This window comes from Microplitis demolitor, chromosome 1, assembly GCF_026212275.2.
Source record: "Microplitis demolitor isolate Queensland-Clemson2020A chromosome 1, iyMicDemo2.1a, whole genome shotgun sequence".
Lineage (NCBI taxonomy): Eukaryota > Metazoa > Arthropoda > Insecta > Hymenoptera > Braconidae > Microplitis > Microplitis demolitor.
The window spans coordinates 4,400,608-4,421,681 of record NC_068545.1 but is presented as its reverse complement, the minus strand read 5'-3'; the positions used below and the strand labels follow the sequence as shown (position 1 = coordinate 4,421,681).

At 28.3% G+C, this 21,074-nt stretch overlaps 1 protein-coding gene across 1 annotated transcript in view; it reads left to right on the top strand.

The window, feature by feature from the left end:
- Positions 1-12,353, top strand: part of LOC103575048 (hemicentin-1) — a 44,577-nt gene extending 32,224 nt beyond the window's left edge. Inside the window, exons 2-6 of the mRNA XM_014444968.2 lie at positions 639-814; positions 912-1,122; positions 4,642-4,753; positions 6,876-7,054; positions 12,157-12,353. Coding sequence (XP_014300454.1) covers positions 639-814; positions 912-1,122; positions 4,642-4,753; positions 6,876-7,054; positions 12,157-12,266 — 788 coding nt within the window. The 3' untranslated portion in view covers positions 12,267-12,353. The remainder of the gene's footprint in view (positions 1-638; positions 815-911; positions 1,123-4,641; positions 4,754-6,875; positions 7,055-12,156) is intronic.
- Positions 12,354-21,074: the final 8,721 nt, after the last annotated feature.

Here is a 21,074-nt window from a genome sequence, read left to right as displayed (position 1 = left end):
GGGGAAGCTGTTTTGGACTCAGTACCTGCCGATTCGGGGAAGAGGCTTATGAAGGGCAGGCTTATGGCTGGTATTCAACTGTAACAAAAAACTTTTTTTTCACAAAGACAATATCACTCTGGCAGATGAAAGTTATCAAGCTGTTGGTATAAAAAAGTATCCGAACTAATGTATCATGTTTACGTCATTTTCGTTTTTCTTTCTAACCAAATATTGATTTTATAAGTACGTGTGAAGCACTATTTGTCAATGTCACGTAAACGTGACTAAACATCACCGTATGTCCATGTACATTTTACCAATCTATTATATATCAGATTTCTCAACACAACTTTTCGCTATACATGTTGATATATTACCTACAAATTCTACAATAGCAACAATAAATAATACTTGTTACTTGTTACTCATTACTCATTCCTCATTACTCATTTCTCATAATTATTATAAATTTATCGTTACAGTTGCATACACAGGTGCCTAAAAAATTACCACTGAGTACTGACCACACACGATCACTTGTATTTCCAAATAACAAACAAAGAGACTAATGTTAGATGACATTAAATGATAATTAGATCAAGAATTAGATAAAAACTAAATGAAACAAAACTATAGTTGTAAACTTTATTTGACAGGTTGCGCAGCTAAAAGTGGTAATGGCGGTTCAGTGATAGAGCACCATCCATCTTCCTACTGGGAGCAACCTTTCAGTCAACCCTACTTTGACAACACGACCAAAAGAGAAACAACAACAACAGTCGGGCAATCTGCTTACTTATATTGCAGGGTTCGCAATCTTGGTGATCGTGCTGTGAGTTTTTTCTTTTTTTATTTTAAATTGGATATATATATTTAAATATAAGTGTAAATAATATTAAATTTTTTCGTTTAAATTGAATGTACCGTAGGTCTCGTGGATCCGTAAACGAGATCTTCATATTCTGACAGTCGGAATTTTGACGTACACTAATGACCAAAGGTTTCAAGCGATGCACAGCGATGGAAGTGATGAATGGACACTTAAGATAACATCACCGCAAGTCCGTGACAGTGGGACATACGAATGCCAAGTTTCAACAGAACCGAAAATAAGTCAAGCTTATAAATTAAATGTCGTCGGTGAGTATTCATTTATACATGTACATTAATATATATGAAACTATTACTATATTTTATTGTTCACCGAAATTAAACTGTAAGGACGTTCATGCAACTAGTGCTTCAGATTAGGATTTATTAGTTTAAAGTTTAAATTACAATTAAAACTATTTTTCATATAATAATTGTGTTAATTGACAGTCAAGGTATGATTTCTTTTAAATACATGGGATTAAATGGTAGGAACTTTTAACAGACTTTTAGCGTGTCACCATTTAAGCCCATGTATTTTGTGAAAAAAAAATAACAAACTTGATAACACGTGTTTTTAAAGTGAACGAGAGCTGACATGAATCTAGAGTTTTATTTTACAGGTTTTTCATAAAATTATTTTTTTTACTACTTTTGAATATTCATTCGTATTTTCCCATCACGGGTTAGTAGTTTTTAAATTACCAAAAGAGATTTTGTAAAGAAATTTTATTAAATAATGTATCGGACTTTATGAAAGTTTACTAACTTTGTTATAAGACTAAAAACACGGAAAAAAAGAACTGTTGCTGCAACAGGACATGGCCCTGTTGCTACAGAAAAACCCTGTAGTATTTACAAGATCAGTCCTTTAGGAGCCACAGATTATTGCTGTTGCAACCAGATCCATTCAAACTGCAGTCACAAGATTAGTCTTGAATTCGTAATGAATATAATAATGTGAATTATTGGAATTGAGAATTAAAGCCGATGAAAAGTATTTATTTACTGTACACACACTTTAATATATACATAATAAAAAATTTTTTTCACCAGTTTTGACTCTCAACTAAAATAGTTTAAACTATACTTATTACGAATTCAAGACTATTCCAGTGACTGCAACTTAAATGGACCTGTGGTTATAACAGAAAGAGATTTGTGAAGGAGCAAAATTTTAAGAATTCAGGTTCTCCCTTAACATTGTTCATTCATTCTGCGTCTGAATCTCGCTATAAAACTATCGATGTTTTGTAAAAGATATAGATATAGATTTGCTGCATTGTGGTCTCTTTAAGTAAGTCTTATAACGAGGGTTGGACGCGAATGCAAAAGAAGCAACTTTTGAATGAAGCGTTCCGCACAATTTTTAATAAATTGAGGGAAAAGGTCTTATAACGAGGTTAGTTTTATCTTGATTTACGCTCTTTCTAAAACAAAATTAGAATCGATAATAATTATATTATAATCCATATTCATTCACAACACGATTGAGGATATTTTTTTTAAGCTCGTTTCTCGCTCTCGAAGCTCATGTTTTTCAAAATCCAATAAACAAATACGGGAATCACGTATTTTATTTTTTCTCGTTACATTTGTATTTTACGCCAATATATACACATCATATAAAGGAAAAGTAGGTTGATAGGTATCATTGAGATCTAAACTAAGAAAAAAAGCTATACCACGGTTACTAAGATGTCAATATCGAAGGATATCACTACAGAAATTCAAATGGAAACATAAAACCAGATAATTTAAAAACAGTGTTGGAACGTTCTTCTTCTAAAAATAAAATACTCGCGTTGAGAAATTTTGCTTCGATTCGGTTATTATCATTGTAAGTTAATTATCTAAGAAATTTTATTTATGAAAGCTATACACACTGAAACAAAAGTGGTAATACTTACCATTTTAACGAAGTAACTATTCATCTTTACATTTTAATGATTCTCGTTCTTTTATGTTAACTTTTCCTATCGAAAATGGTAAGCATAATTATCCGGGAAGATAATCATTACTATCTCAGAAGGCAAAATTCAAAAATTTTTCAGACATAAGAAATATTACTATCTTGATGATAGCTATTACTATCGGCGATAGTGCACACTGAAAAAATAAATCCTATCACCATCTTGTGATAGGAAATGATTACCATCTGCATGTGATAATTATTATAATGCCCGCACAAAAAAATATATAAATAATATATGTAGCCAATGCATTGATGCATATATGTCATATATACTATTTCTACAATTTTTACTATTTTTACTATTTGTACTATTTTTAAGATTATATCTAGAGTCATTTTCAGTTTAACCTTTATTATTATAATAGTTACTTTTTGTTTTGTATGATCAAATACTGTAATTATATATGCAAAACTAATGTAAATATTTTGTTTTTGAACGGCCACAGGAGATCAAGATCTCATGGTCGAATAAAATTTATTATCTATCTATCTATCTATCTATATAAGGTACCCACGAGTAATAAGGCCTAAGTGACAGAAATGATATTTAAAATAACTGCCTTCGCTAAAGGCTACTCTAGTAGAAAGGTCTTGCGTAGAGATGTTTCGACAAATTTATAGAGCCCCGATACCACGTTCCCTGTCTTTTGTATTTCATTACCCGTCATATGCTGTCATAGCGCAAAAGAAATCATAAAAAACAGTTTAGTCTTCTGACTCTTAAAAAGTATTGTTGCTAAATTTAAGTGATGATTCACCTCTAAAACCAATTTTATTAAGTATAGTTAAACTATTCCAGTTTGTTTAACCCGTAGGCCTTATTATCCTACCGTAGTAAAATAAGGCCTATTCGTATGGTTTTTGTAAAAGTATAATTGTTTGTTTGTTTATGGTAAAAATTACCATTACTTCATTACATTTTATGGGTAATGTATTGAAATAAAGATTAATGATATATTTCGATAATTAAATGCAATATTTTCGATTCTATTCAAAATCTCCCTTAGCTAGGCCTTATTACCCGCTGGTACCTTATATTTTTTTGTATAGGTGCTTTTATGTTAACTATTCGTTTCTCGTATAGTAATAATTACTATTGACGATGGTAATAGTTGCCATCTAGATAAGTAATATTCCTTATGTCTGAAAATTCTCGTAATTTTGCCATCTAAGATAGTAATGAATATCATCATGGATAAGAATAGTTACCATCTTCGATAGTAATAGTTACCATCTAGATAAGAATGCTTACCATCTCCAATAGGAAAATTAAAAAAAAATGAGAATCTCTAAAATGTAAGGATGGGAATAATTACTTCGTTAAGATGGAAAATATTACCACTTTTTTCAGCGTGTAAATATTACTATTCGAGAAACGAATAGTTAACATAAAAGCATGATAATGATTATCACATACAGATGGTAATCTTTCCCTATCTCAAGATAGTAATATTCAGCATTTTTTTTCAGCGTGTAAAAGCTATGTGAATGCACTAACGGAAAAAAATGTATTTTTAAGTTTGTATGCATTTTCATTCCTTAAATTGTAAGAAAAAAAATGGTTTTTCATCAACTCAAGTACACCAAGATTAAAATTTACATGTAGCTGTGTTGAAAACAATTTGTGTCAAATTTTCATGTTAAATATTAACAGTCACGACGGTCATGCATCAACGTCCTTAAAAAATATACAATAAGTCCGTCAATTTAATTGCAAACATCAATTTCTTGAAATAAAAATAAATAAATAACGAAGAAAAAAAAATTTTGTTTTACGTAGCAATAACATATTTTTTACTTTTATGTTTTTCTAGTGTCAAAAGCAAAAATTGCTGGAAATTCCGAGCTATACATCAAAAGTGGAAGTGATATAAATCTTACTTGCATCGTACTACAGACACCCGAACCACCATCTTTTATCTACTGGTAACTTTTTTTTTCTTCTCTTACCTTTTAATTACTTCACTTTATCATCATGTCTCCTATATCCTATAGCAGTGTCGTATTCATATAATTATATAAACAAACTAATGTTTTTTTCAAATAAACTTTTTATCTAATTAAGAACAGTACTGCCGTAAATATACATTTGATATTTTAACGTATTATCCATTATACAAAATATATAATCTACTGTTACGATTTTGTTTTTATAATTTATTGTAAAAAATCAAATTCAATAATTACTTTGAAAAAATTTCTAGATTAACTCAAGTCAGATAAAAAAAAGGAAAGAATAGCAATATAATATATTCTGCAAAAAATTATTTTTCTAGGCAACAAAAAACTGAATATTACTGAATGATCATATTCATGAAAATTATTTGTCAGTCCGGGCATTTTTTCATGAATATTTAGTTGCAATATCAATTCCTATTATTGACCTATTGACAGTTGAGGTTAGACGTAGGTAACCTTTTTCGTTTATGATGTAGCATAGATTAGTCTCATATTACATTATGGATTAAACTACTGAGGTTCAGAGAGTAAAGGTTAATCCATATCGGGTTCAAATAGAATCTTAAACTGCAGCGCTATCATGTACTTCAATTCAATTTAAATCGATTTTTCATCAATATACCATTCATCGTAATCGAAAAAAAAATTTAAGTAAAATTAGGGAACGCTAAATGAAAGGGAAAGTCAATTGTTTAGCATTATGCTAAAATTTTAAATTTTTGGATACGGAATATAACTTTTCAATAGGAACAACAATATTTTTTTGAAGATCGTGATTTTGCCCAAATTATATTTTGTTTTAACGGAGATAAAAAAGTAGTTTCCTATATTGCATAGTTTTCCTATATTGCGTAGTAATTTTTTTTGCGTTACATAAATAATGTTTTCTATAGAGTATATCGATACTGCCATTCTAATATGCCCTATCCCACAAAATTTGACATTTTAACTTTTTTTGAAAAATGGAGCCATTGTAACAATGTGAAGCTTATGTCAAAATTTTAGAGGTCAAATTGTTTATTTAGTATTTTTAAAAAAATATTCTAATATGTCGTATCCCACACGCAGACTTCCGCGCATTCCAATATGTCATATCCCATATTCGTATAGGTTTAGTCACGCTTAACATTTTTGATTTTAAATTAATTTTAAGGAAGCAATTAACGACATGAGTAAGAAGGTAATGATGCATAATTTTTGACTCTTCTTACGGCATATAATTCAAAATTATTTATTCACTACTGCCTGTATTTTATGAAAACATGAAAATAAATTTGTAGGTTATACCAATGTAAACATAATACAAATAATTTTTCTTTGCCGACAGTGAAACGTTTTACCGTCTCCTGAAAAATTTCCCAAATCTGGGATAGGGCATATTAGAATGGCAGTATCGATATTAAATTTTTCCATGTGATATGAAAATTCATAATTATAATTTGAAAAAAAAATTGAAAGTCAAAAGAGCATATCGTACCCTTTCTGGGTAAACCTCGTAACTGCAAAATTAGAATTTTTTTAGAAATCGGTCGAAACATCTATTCTGTTACACGTTCCTCAATGGAAATATCAAAATTCAAAAATCTCTCGAACATTCTGTTATAATTATAAAAATTTGAAGCTTTTTTTATGCTATAGCAGTACTAAAGAATGTTTTTCACTCATAATTTTAATTATGAAAAAAAAGTAGTTACGAGGTTTATCTAAAAAGGGGAAGATATAGCTTAAATTATATGGTCTTTTGGCTTTAAAAAAATTTTTTTTTCAATTTCCAGCTTTAGAGTATGTCTACAATATGACTAGCAATTCAAAAAAAATTTTACGCCCTTTTGGTCTTAAACAGTGACGAAAGCCAAAAGGGCGTATAAATATACAAGTCCTTCTGGAATTAGTGACGCGATGTGTGCACAAAAAAAATTCAAAGTCTAATTTGTACAGAGTCTGGAGACTAGTCAGTTCACCCTAATGAACAATAAAACTCAAACAAAATAGTTGAGTAATTTAATAAATTACTCTTAATTCCAAGAGTTAAAAAAACAGCAATAAATGTTATATAATATAAAAACAAGTATCACTTTGTAAATTAAAGGTACAGAGGTGAGCATGTGATAAACTACAGTCAACGAGGAGGAATCAGTGTCGTGACAGAGAAACAAACCAGGACATCGCGTCTGTTGATTTCTCGGGCACTCCCAACAGATTCTGGCAATTACACCTGCGCTCCTTCTACAGCAGAGTCAGCCAGTGTCCTAGTACACGTACTTAATGGTAGGTGAATTCCCAAGCTATTCGTTCTCATCTCTCAATTCCTCGTCGCATCGTTGATTTTCATTAGTGCCCTTGCGCAACCCTCTCTCATCTTTTTCCTCATTTAATTTTACTTCCTACACAGTTTATCGTCTGTTTCAGTATCTATACATAAACTAACTCAATAAATGACGATTGATAGCTGTCTTATAGCATTATAATTATCGGAATTTACTCTTTCATTGAACTTCGACCCATTTTAAACTCACTATTGCACACTTTTCATCCGAGGCACTACATAGTTGAAAATTTTGTGTTAAATTTAGCATTAACCGTACAACGTTAAAAATTTTTTGTGAGCGTTTTAATACGGTGTGTCTTATTTTTCACACTGCTCGGTTTTATTAGCTCGAAACCCATACATTGCCCGATGATATGACCTATAGTTAAAAGAGACCCAATAACAGAAATAAATCGGTCAAGCGATTTACGAATTTCGCAACAGAAACTTGAAAAAAAATCAGTTCTAAAATCCAATCAGTTCTAAGTCTTGATAAGCCTTTACGATTGCCGCCAAGAATGGTCAAATTGATTGATTCTGTCTGAAGATATCGTCGGAGAAAAAAGATTACACCGGAAATAGTCAAAATAGCTTCCAAGGACCTCAAAACATCGAGATTTTATGAAAATGTTGTTTTAGAAAATCGGAGCGAAACCACTAACTTCCTTTATTTTTTAAAATTTTCAATTTTCATAGCGGGAAGTTCAAAAATTCGAAAGCTTAAAGTGTATGACGAGCTGTACACCCTTTTAACTTTCAAAAATTTTTATTCAATTTTGAGCTTTAAAACAATTCACCAAAACGATTCGTAATGTGTCCTTTTGAAATTAGTAACGTGATATATTACATTAAAAATTGACATCATTAAGTAAAATTTGCGGTCATTTTTTTTGGAACATTGAATACAACAGACATACAAATTTGAGGTTTAATATTTACATAAATCAATAGTAAATTCGGTTGTAATTCTCTCATCAAATTGGATAATTGTTTTAATGAATCAAAAAATTACTTTTAATAAATTGTTTGAGACATACCCCGCCATAATTGAATAAAACAATTATAAAATTGGAAGATTTAAATCTTCAGTCTCATTTTTAATAAATTTCATTCAACTCTTTCAAATATATCATAACCATTTTACTCATGCGTTTATAAATTTTTCAAACTTTTTTTAATTATCCCTTAATACATTTTTTGTTTAAATTTATCAAAGTACATGAGCAAGAATTAAAATATATGCTTTTAAAATACAATGCAACGCAGGTTATTTTTTAATGCTATCGACATATGTACATATAAAATGTTTCGTTTATTAAATCAGCTTTTAGATACATTTATTATTAATTTTAACGTATCTTTTATCATACAGCCGAGTTCGTTAAAACCACAGACAAAAACAATTTTTTTTTTCTTTAGAATAAATCTAAAAGCAGTCAGTTCATATAACCTAAAGCTTTATATATAATATACAATAGTATAATATCCTAAATTATGTTTTTATTTATAAAAAAAATATATATGAAGAAATGATATAAAAATGATTAAATAATGCATTAGAGTAAAAACTTAACATAAAATTAAATGCAAATATATTTGATGTATATAAAAAAAGTAAAACAACGCAGAACTTTCTTTATTTTAGAAATGTATATAAAAAAATTTTATTTATTATATTTTGTACGTGTATGTGCAATAGATATGATGGTAAGTTTTTCGAGAAAACATACTTTATTTTATATTTTTGTATCATCTGTTTTCATGTCACGTTTATATACATCATATCGTCCTCCTCCTTGTCATCTGATGGTTATACATGGTAAACAATATTGCGAAAAATTGAAATAATAAATAATAACGTTTCAAAAAAAAGTCAAATTTTTTTTATTCATTCTTGGAAAATATGAGAATTGTGGTAAAGAAACCCCCCGAGGCTTAGAGGGAGAAAGAGGGTTAGACCCTTTTAAAGATTGGGAAGTATTTGATCAAATTTCGGATGGAAAAAAAATCCAGACGACTTTTTGTTGAGCTACAAACGCGGAACCACCGTAGCATATTCGTAAAATAATTTTATTTTTTTAAAAATAAAGTAAAAGTAATGAGATCAGATTATTTTGGCTTAGAATGGTTGGTTTATTGATTGCTTGACTGAGTAATGCGCTTACTTTGTAGAGGATGTTTTTAACAGAAAGTAATTTTTATGAAGCCAATTGTTTAGTGACAGATACTTTTTTCAATTAATTAAAACATCTACAAGACCATAAATAATTATTTCAAAAATATAAATGTCAACATGTTGTTCTAAATTTTTCTCTTAGCCCCTAGTAGAGAAGGGAAGTAGGAAAGTATTTGTATCATAAATTAATTTTTTTTATCTAGTAAATTTATCAAAATTAAATACATGAAATACTTTACAGGGAATTCATAGAAAATAACTGACTAAAATTACCCAGCAGAAATATTAGGAAAAGAAATCACCGACCAGAGTAATCGCATTACCCATAGAAATTTTATATTGGTGATTTTTACTTTAGTGATTTAAGATTTGAAGATTCATATTCCGACCTACTATAAAAATCTAGTCCACATAAGCTTTCAGTTGAAACCCAACATCTACTTCTACGAATAAGAAAAAACTTTTATTAAAAAGAAACTCTAACCTAAATTGAAAAAACTATTTGCTATAAAGTCTAGATGGAAAAAAATGGTGGTGCTAAAATAATATTGCAGTAAGTACTTACTGCTATTAAAATAGCATCACAAGTGTGGTACAAATTTATAACTACAGTGACACAACTTTCGTATCAATTTTCGCGCACGCACAACCCAACTGTAATGGTTCTTTACGCACCTTGGGCGAACCTCGCGCCATTACGGTCGAGGTGAGTAATGTTTTCAGCAGGGATAGTATAAACCCGAGGCTCATTAGGGCTACTCGACTGTATAAAGATCAGTGCACGCATGCGCAACTTCCTCCTCGACTGTATGGTGACCGGTCAGAATATCCATCATAAAATATCCATGAAAAATATCCAATGCAATGATATCTATTGAAAAAATTATCCATTTTTAACCATATCTAAATGAAAATAATCGTCAAAAATATCCAAAATAGCAATTCTTGGAAATATTTTCGCCATGCTTTTGTTGTACAGGCCTATGAGCTACTAGTTAAGTCACCATATTTTATAGATAACGATGATAAATTAAATGAATATTAAGTTATTTCAAGGAGAATTGGATTGGTGAAAGAGAATATTTTTGTATGTAATAATAATTAAACAAATGTGATGTAATATAATGTTGGAAAATTAGTGGACACCGTTCAGTAAGGCGGTTATAGATAATTTTGAACACGGATTTATTTCAAGTAGTAATTATAACTTATGAATATTTTTCCATTGGATGTTTTCCATGTTTATTTTTGCACTGAATCTTTTTGCATTGAATATTCTGATGAAAAATTGTATGCACACCATGGAGGAAGGTTGGACGTAATCCGCGTGTTTGCTATCCTCGCCTTCGGCTTGGGTAGTCAAGTCGACACACGAGTTGGAATGCCCTACTTTCCTCCGTTGGTGTGTAATATACTATTTCATAATACCAGCAACGATACTTGAAGTTTCAGTGTCTTTATGGCCAGTCGAAACAAGCTAATTTCAAGTGGATGCTGCTAACAACTACCAGCAAATTCCTAATTCACAGATACGTGCATACAGTACATTCTTCCCTTGGGACGAAACACAACTGTTTCTGCCCGGTGTTAGTTATATTTAATGTTCATTTGCAGCCTTATTACTCTCATTTGTTTGCTTGTCACTTCAGTTTACTCATTTCATTTTAGTGACAGTTTTAATCAACCAAATAAAATTACTAAAATTGAGTAAAATGATATCTTTAACTTCTAATCTAATAAATGACTGTAAATCACAGATTTCTCATTCTCTGACAGTTCTCCACATCATCGGCTTGAAATTAATTTGTTTCTTACTGACTGCTGACACTGAAACTTGAAGTTACGATGCAGGTAATCAGGAAAAATATAGTGTGTGACTCAGGATTAAACACGATTTCAGACTGCGGGTGATATCAGTCTTCGGGCAGCCAAATTAACCCTAATCTAAAATCGTCTTGTTTCTGTACTGGATTATTAAATTTTATTTCGATCCAAAAATACCCCAGATAGCAAAATGACATCTTGATGAGTTCTGAATGAGTTCCTATTTATGATTTAGACGTCTCATCAACATCTTAAAGAAGTCTTTAAGAAGTTCTCAAGATGTCGAATGAACCACCTAGCGAGCTCAGTAAGACTTCTTTAAAAAGAGTTCTCAAAGATTTCTATTTTCTGACTTCGCAAATAAGAATTTACTATGACGTCTTTAAGAAGCTCCTAATTTTGACTTCATAAAGAAGTTTAAAAATGAATACATTTAGACGTCACAAAACTGACGTCTTATTTATGGAGTCTTCAAGAAATCTTCATTAAGAGTTCTTAAGAATAACATCTTTAAGAAGTCATCATAAGACTTCTGGAGGACGCCTTCAAAAAGATGTCATAAAGCAGTCATTCCGACTTGAGTGCTTTCTGTGACGTCATAACCTCAATCTCGCTTTAAAACCAAATTTCTACCTCAAAATAAGTGACATTTAATAAAATTTTACTAATAAAAATTTATTATTCACGAGCTGCCACTTATATTAATTGATTATTTGAATTTTAAAACCTATTTTCGAGCAAAGTATTGAATCTATCAATATCAGAAGATGTTAAATTTACTGATATTATTTATTCAGCTTACCCAATTATTTAAGTAATGGAATAATTTTCACATTTATAATTAATTCAATCTTCAGTGCAAATATCTACATAAATTTATAACCAACTAAAAATTTCCAATAATTAAAATTAAAAATGTATAAAATTACATGCGCGAGTCATATACAAGTCACTATCAATAATTAAATTTTTATCTCCACTATAAACAATTTCCATATTTTAAATTATTCATCCAAATATATATATACATATATAGTTTTAAAAATTAACTTAATGTTTCAGGAGAACATCCAGCGGCAATGCAACATGGGAATTCCAGTAATAGTGGGGCAGCAACTTGTACACTAGCACTACTACTGCTTTTTCTTTATGCTGGCTCTTTTGTAAGATGACTGATTAGTGATAATAATGATAGTTATTATTATTATTATCAACTCTAATAACTTTTTAAAAGACATTTTACTTTAAATTGTGGTGCATTTCAGTGCGTTCAGAATTTTAGACAATTATTATCTATCTCAGCATATATATATACATACATATATATATATATATATATATATATATGCTCCTTACCTGATTGAATGGAATTTGTCGCATTGCATGACAAGAGTATTTGTGATTTATATCTTATTTTGTATAATAGTGTAAAATTATCTACATCTAATCAGGCGGGTGATATTCTCGCAATAAATTTATCTCCATTACGCGCCTGTGTCACAATACGCATTGACATGATTTGTATTATAATATAATGATGTGAGATAATAATTAAGTAATTCAATATATACATACCTATATATATATATATATATATATATATATATATATATATATATATATATATATATATATATATATATATATATAGTGATTCCCCCAAAGTTGTTTAGCACTTTTGTGTATTTTATCATTCGTTGTTTTATTTACTATTATGATGAATAAATAAAATGGTTTATTATACTGTAGTATGTATATTTACACAAATGAGGGAAAATATTAAATCCGGTAAATAATATTATTTATTTACTACAGATATAAAATAACGAACTATATGTGAATGTAATGTAAGTCATATATATATATATATTGGGGGATAAATATGTGCATTTATTTTATAGACGGTAAAATAAAGAAAATATCACACTTATATGCGGTAATTAATAACACTGTAATGATCAATTTTTAAATGTAATAATAATAACGTTCATGTATGCTAAAGAAATAATTCATCAGTATGTAAAAAAACTTTAACAAATAAATAAATACCTGTGTAGGGATTAATTGAACTGATCATGTTTGATCAAACGATGTTGACTACGAAAATAGAAACTGGTTAAATATCAAGAGTTTAATGTTGAATAAGGTAATGGGGTAAAATGGGTCGGTTAGCTTTTTTTTCGTTTGTCGGAGAAAGCAGAGTAGTCGAGGTAAATCGGGCCGGTTGCGGGTGAATTTTTTTTGTCGTTATTTCATAGGAACGATTATTCAAATGAGTTGACAATAAATTTTTTTTCATTTAATGTAATTTTTAAAAGGATAAACATTTTTATGTGATTTTGAATAGAGAGGAAAAGAAAACATTTTTAATCGTCATTACGTTAAATTTTCTATTTTCTAAATATTTTTAAAACGAAATATGAAAAATTTTTTATTGCCGTTGAATTTTTTGTAACCTCAAAAAATTTTTATTATCCACGTGTGCTAAGCTAAAAATGTCATTTGCAATACAATTAGCAAAAGAATAAAAAAAAAATATTACAAATAAAAATTTTCTATAAAAAATTTTCGAAAAATAATTTTTACATGGAAAAAAAAATAGGCACTGCAACAGAACACAGTCTATGGGAGCAACAGGACAAAATCCTGTCACAGCAATGGGAATTTTTCTGTGAAATCAAAAAGATTAGAAAAAAGTTTTATGTACGAATTTTTTATGTCAGTAATCAAATTTCAGAATTTGAAAAAAAATCAAATTTAAAAAAAAAATCAAATTTCGAAAAAAAAATTTTTTTCATCCCTATAAGAAGCACAAAAATTTTTCCTGTTGCTTCCACAGGATTGCGTCCTGCTGCAGCACATATTTTTTTTCCATATACTTTTTTCAAATGCCTAAAAAAAATTAAAGAAATAACGAATTACTATTAAAATCTTTTTGTAAAATTTACTAGTTTACGTCCGCACGCAAGCGCGCGTGTCGTTTTTCATATATTTATTTTAATGAATATTTTCGTGTCATTTGCATATATTTTTTTGTTTTTAACCAATCACGTTACGTATAATTTGACTTCACATATTTTTCATGTCTATTATAATATAGGGATTAAGGTGGCTCACTTGGCGCCCCCTTTTTTTTTTTAAATAATACAGACCATAAACTTTTTTTTCGCCGGCCTATTTTGCCCCACAGTTTTTATTATCATACTAAGACTTATCTTATATATGAAATAATTATTTCAATACTCAAAAGAAATAGTAAATTGTATGACTCAATTTTTTCAACCCCCTCCCCTTTCTATATATTTTCATTTTAATACAAAAATTTATTTATGTATTACACATTCATTACTTCCAATACTATTGCCGCATAACATATCTTCAATTATGTATAGCACTTTATAATTATTACAATAATTACAATTATAAGTTAAATGGTCCGTCATTAATTTAAGATCTGTAATATATGACATATATTTTTAAATGCTATAAAGCATAAACAATAATAATAATAATAATAATAATAATAATAATAACTTGTAGATAATTATTGCATAACTTATTGAATATTAAATTTTATTTTCCGTAAATCACAGCATTGTTATATTTTAATACAATATTACTTTTAATTGCTTAATATAATTAAATGTACCATATCGTAAAAAAATTTAATCATTACAAATATTATAACAAAGACCAAGTTCTGTTGCTGATGAATTCAATTATTATTATTTCAAATTCATTCCGTAACTAATTTAAATTACATTTATTTATTCACATATTTAATAAGTGTATAAAAACAAAAAATAATAATAATAATAATAAGTAAATAAATTAGTATACGATTAAAATATTTATAATATCTTGATATAAAAAAAAGTTTAACTAAAAAAATTAATTTAAGGAACGAGTGAGTGAAAGGATTAATGAAGGACACTGAGGCAAAATGGGCCACCATTTTAGAGACAAAAAATTTTAGTTACTGTTTATAAAAAAAGAAGGAGTAAGTTGATAGATAATTCAAAATCTTTAGTAGTCTAGTCAAGGACTTTTTTTTCAAAAATTTTGAATACTTTTTGAGATATTCGCAAAAAATGAAACTCCTTTTTTTTGTTTTTACTAAATTGTTTATAACTTTTGTAATTTTTGCAAGCGCCACTCCAAATTTTTAAAAAAGTTTCTAGATGCAATGACGAATAGAATGACACCTCAATCATAATTTTCCGAGGCGAATAAAAAATTTTGACCTAAAAGGCACATGTTGACTAGACTACAAGAGAGACCACTAGTGTAAAATTTTGAAAAAATCAATTTTTTTTGCATACTTCGTTAGTCTATAACTTCAAGAACAGTGCAAACTATTTTTTTTCGGCGGTCGCACTAGTGGTCCTCTTTAACAAAAAAATTTTTTTCAAGCGCTTGTTACTCGAATTATTTTAACAGGACGTTGAAGAGCCGATTTTGAGATAAAATGGGTCAAATGTAAAAAAAATTTTAATTGATTGCACCGTCACGCTGATCAACTTGCCCATCTTTCTCTATCAACTAGAAAATTTCGAACAAAAAAAAATATTTGTCTCTACAAAATGGTGTATCATTTTTCCCTGGCACCTAAAAAAATAAGTGTCTCAATTTACCCCGAATTATTTAAATTAAATAAATTTTATTTATTAGAATGAAGATGAGCTGATGACATTAATCTGATTACTGCTCTGCTATTACCGCTACAATTTATGCTATTATATACTACCAAGTACCATGATGATGACAATAATGATAATAATAATGATACCAATACTGATGCTGATACCAATACTAATACTAATACCATTACCAATGTCCATGGCCTCATTATTGTGCATATACATTATTAGCCGTGGTAACGTTTGTCAACGCAGATACTAAAAATAACTCGAGGTATATGAGAATATATATGTAGGTGTAGTTCCGTGTCACGCGTAAATCAGACAGAAGTGATGTGAACCAAGAGCTGGTGATAGATATAGAGCATCCAGCTAAAGGGGTAGTATGTAATGGTATGTTAGTACAGAAGGGTGGCGGTAGCAGCGACGGTTAAACATTTCAGCCAATCGAGCGAATGTAAGCTTTATAGTGTCAGAGTTCTCCCGTCCCTTGCTATGTACGTATTTATGTATTTATGTATGTGAGTGTGTGTTATGTACATGGGTGCAATGTTACTGAAATAGACTTTGTAGCGTATGGTATATATATATGAAGGATCTTCATTTACTTTAAATACCTTTGAATTAATAAATAATGCTCGCTGCCGCCGTTCGTGTATATTTCACTCTAGTACTCAGTACCCAGTATTTGTCTATTTATTTTGTTTTGTATAAAATAAGTTAATGTTTATTAACTATTAATTTAAGAGCGAACGAATATAATGGACTGTGAATAAAATATACAGGTTAAAATGTTTATATTTAAATATTAAATATATAATTACACTTGTTGGGTTAAGTCGATTACTTTGTAAAAGTATAAGTTTTTATTCGGGTTTACAAATAAATGGGATTATATTTTTTCATTGAGTTTAATTAATTTATTAATTTATTAAAGAGTCTTTATGATGTTGGTTTACAAATTTACGGTTATATTATATACATGTGTATAAATAATATAGAGTGAAGGTGGGAAGAGAAGAAATAGCTTCATAAAAATTATAGAAAATTTTTGAAAACTGGGATTTTTATTTATTAGGGTAATTTTTATGACTTTGTTGTGGTTAGATACACTAAAAAATTTTCAAAATGGATGATTTAACAGATAATTGATAACGGAAAAAAATAATGACGAGTAACGAAAGACTAAATAAAGTAACTTTAGAAATAGTTTGAAAGAAATACTAACAATTTATACGGGCATATTCTAAGATTGTATCATCTCATATTTGATGACTTTTGCGTTTGAAAACAGTCAAATAGTATTTCTTAAAGTTAGACGTAAAGTTCTCTAAAAATTACAAGAAACTTTTATAAAAATAAAATGCTTCATGTTATAAATTCACTGAAAAGTAATACAATTTTTTCTTTAGTACTTTGTTGTTTAAATAAAAAAAAATAAATCGAACACAAAAGTATACATATGAAACTCACAAAATAAGATTTTTAGTATTCGTCTACACAGTTGTAAATTATTAATTACTTTTTCCACTACATGAATGTCCTTATAAGCTATTGGTTTGTTAATTTTAATCCAATAAAATTACTCTAGTCATAAAATATTTACTTTTAATTTAAAATCTATCTATCGACTATTAAATTTTCATTATAAATTCAATGAATTTTCTTTGATTATTTAATTTATTTTTACTTCAGCATATTTCTATCGTGGATTCAAAAAGTTATGATTAATAAATTTATTTTTTATTTAAAAGTTTCTAAGTCTCAATCCTGCTTTTTAATACTTGTCATTAACAAATCTCATTTGTTGGTCAATTAAATTTTCGAATATGAAAATATATATTACTTGAACTTTGAAAACAAACGTCAGTTTGCCATAAATATATTTACGTTGCTTCTCATGAGACCTAAACATTCCATGGACGTAAATATATGATGGTTGTTTTATAAAATAAACACAAGTGACTTTGTATAGTTAATATTAATTTCAATAAAAAATCTACATTTAACTAATGTAATCAAAACTCATAAATTTTTATAAATTACTTTACTCTTGCTGTCAATCTTACAACATTTACGGTATAAATAAAGCAACTATTCTACTCGTAATATTTTTTTGAAATTAATAATTTTGTTATAAAATTAAAAAAAAATGATTCTTTAATCTTGATTACAATGTATTTTGATTTTAATAAATGTGTATGTGGGTATAACTAATTTCTGGAATAACATTGTTGAGTAAATCTCAATCCAAATGGAACAAAGTCGTCGTGCACACATATATTGAAACAAATTATTTCTTGGTGAATAATATATATATGTTACTAAATCAGTCTTTAGAGTGTTGAATTATACAAAACGTTGCATGTTTCACATCATTAGTTACCTCAATACAATGTATGTAATCACAACTAAGAAATTTTGTAAAAATTATATAAGTCGAATGTACAGCAGTGCTGCAATATATCTTTAAAGGTTTTCAATAAAATTTACAGAGCTATTTCTTCCCTACGGTGTGATAGCGCACATTTTTATAAGAATTTAATTAAAAAAAAAAAAAAAATGAATTATGAACAGCGTCGAACATCGACGTTGGCGGCAGTGAAGCGACGGCGATGCAAAAAAAAATACGATGTACATTATTAAATCACCAATCGATTCATATATATGTAAAATATAAATTCATTGAGAGAAATATACATATATAAATATAAGTACATTATTAAAATAAATAATTAAGATAACGAGAATGCGACTGGTAGTATATAAGTATTATTATTACTATTAATATATATATTTATGATAAGTAAGTGCGCGTTAGTAAGAGAAAAAAGCTATATGCTGGTAGATAAATTATGAAATGAGAATATTATTTAATAATGTTAAAATATTATTAAAATTACTGTGTATATAATGAAAATATTGATTTATTGGTTATTTATTTTGTTGAATATAGTTGTACTATTGCGAAATTGGTAAATATAGTAACGAAATTGATTATTTGTGAACAATAAAATGGTTTTTTATTCTTCCCTTTGCTATTTTTATTTTTTTTTTTTTACTTTAATAAATTTTCTTTGATGATTTTTTTTACCATAAAATATATATTTATACCTAAGACGCAAAACGAGCATGTTAATTTGTTAAGCAAATTTACTCATTAAAATTATCGAAACGTGATTAGGTATAATTGATAATTTTATTCAATTGAAGAAATAGATGAAAAAAATATTCTGTGTATATGCTTCATGTTTGGTAATTTATTTTATAAATTGCATTTTGTTGGTATTTCAATGAGAAATTCTGCCATGCTGTGGTATTATAAATTAACAGAACTTATAAAAGTCAGTCAAAGTGCGGGCGGAATTATTTTCAATAAAAACAAAATTTATAATTGAAATATATGAGTATAATTATCGTGGACTAAAAATGTTACGAAAAATTAATACGATTCAAATGACGAGTTTTTAAATAAAGTTACAAAGATTAAATGCTTTTTTTTTTTTACATATTGTTGATTAAAAAAAAAAACAGAGCATCTGAAATAAGTAATTTTTTACAGCGCGATAGTGAGTAATGAGTGCAAGTATAAAGCTTGAAGAATTTACTAAATCGGTAAATAAATGAATTTATTTAACTGATGTCAGTGCCAAGAAAACTGTCCCGAGATAACTACTGCGGCGTTTCTTTTGTTTTATTTACTTTTACCCGCCCTTGAGTCACTTAAATGTCTAATTAAATCTACACTTTTAGTTATTTGTGACCGAAAATTTTCCACAACATTCTTTAAATTTAGTACAGCGTAAATGTAAAAATATAAAAAATAACAGATGTAACGAGTTTTTATAAAAATGTTCTAGCCGTTGCTTCTCGACTGTCACTTCCGCTCGCCTACTTTCGCTCAACGAATTTATTCTTTTAAAAATTTTATGAAAAAATTTTCACTCTTTAAATCTTTCACCATAAAATTATAAGAACAACATTTTTTTTTTTTTCATTTCAATAGAAGAATCCCCTGATAAAAATTTATTTTATTATTATTTTTTTAATTATCGTATAATAATAATTGAATTATTATATTGGACCAATTATTTTATGTACAATCTCTTGATTCATATCACTTAAACCGATTAAAATTTAATTCAATTAATCTATTAAGTTTATCATAAGCATATTGAATATTGAATCTACTAAAAATGAAATCATACATTAAACTACCTCTATACATTTTATTTCAAATAAAAAAATCATTATTATTCCCTCCATCTACTTCTAAAATATTTTGTCTTAAAATTAAAAATACCTTTTCTTTTTTTTAATTCTTAATTAATTATCTCTACTAAATTTTCCATAACTTTAATTCAAAATATAAATCCAATTTGTAATTTTTTCATCTACCCTTAGCAAAACCTGTTGGTATATATGTCATAATAATAAAAAAAAAAGTATAAATAATTCCTCAAAGAGTATATAAATATATATAGAAGCATGTATCCACACATAAAATATATTTACCATGAAACTTCAGAGCTTTAATTTTAAAACTCATGGATCTATAGAATATATGCAGTTCCCAGAGTATATAATATCGTTGACACGGGAATAAATATATAGTACATCGAATATTTTCCCACCTACCTGCAGGTGCTTTTTTCATCGTGATATGACCTCGTATTTCACGGTGTGATAGATTACTAGGTCGCGCAACGACAACGATAAAAAATATCCCAACGGAATTCCATAGATGCTGACAACAACCCAAATCATAATGATGATGAAGATGACGCTTACGGTGCCGATGAATAAGAGCCGCCATTCGTTTGTGATTTTAAGAAAGTTTCATTCTCTTTTATTCCTTCTTACGTTAAGATTAAAATAAATATGTAAAAGGATGAGAACCGTCAGTAAAGTATAGAGTATAGACTCCAGTAAGCATCAGGGCCAGTCGTCGAAAGAACTTTGCTCGTTAATTCTTGCTTCGTCGCTTCATTGACTTCAATACATCGCGCGGCGGCTTACAACATTTCGTGTATTATATATATATAAATATAGATAGATAGATGGATAGATGTATGAAAAGAAAAAGATGAAATAAAACTAAAAGTTTAGTTTAAAGTTTAAACTTATTTTTTTTCCCTGTGATCAGCAATCTTTCTTGCACAAGTCAAGTCAATTGCACGTGTCTTCGTTATAGACTAGAACGCGCTCCAATCGAGTATATATAGTTTTTTCATTCTTTTCACGCAAGTTTCTGAGAAACTTTTTAATTCCATGATTATTGTGAAAAATCGTTAATCATCTTCATTACTTCTTTTTGGTAGAATTGCTATCATTATAGAT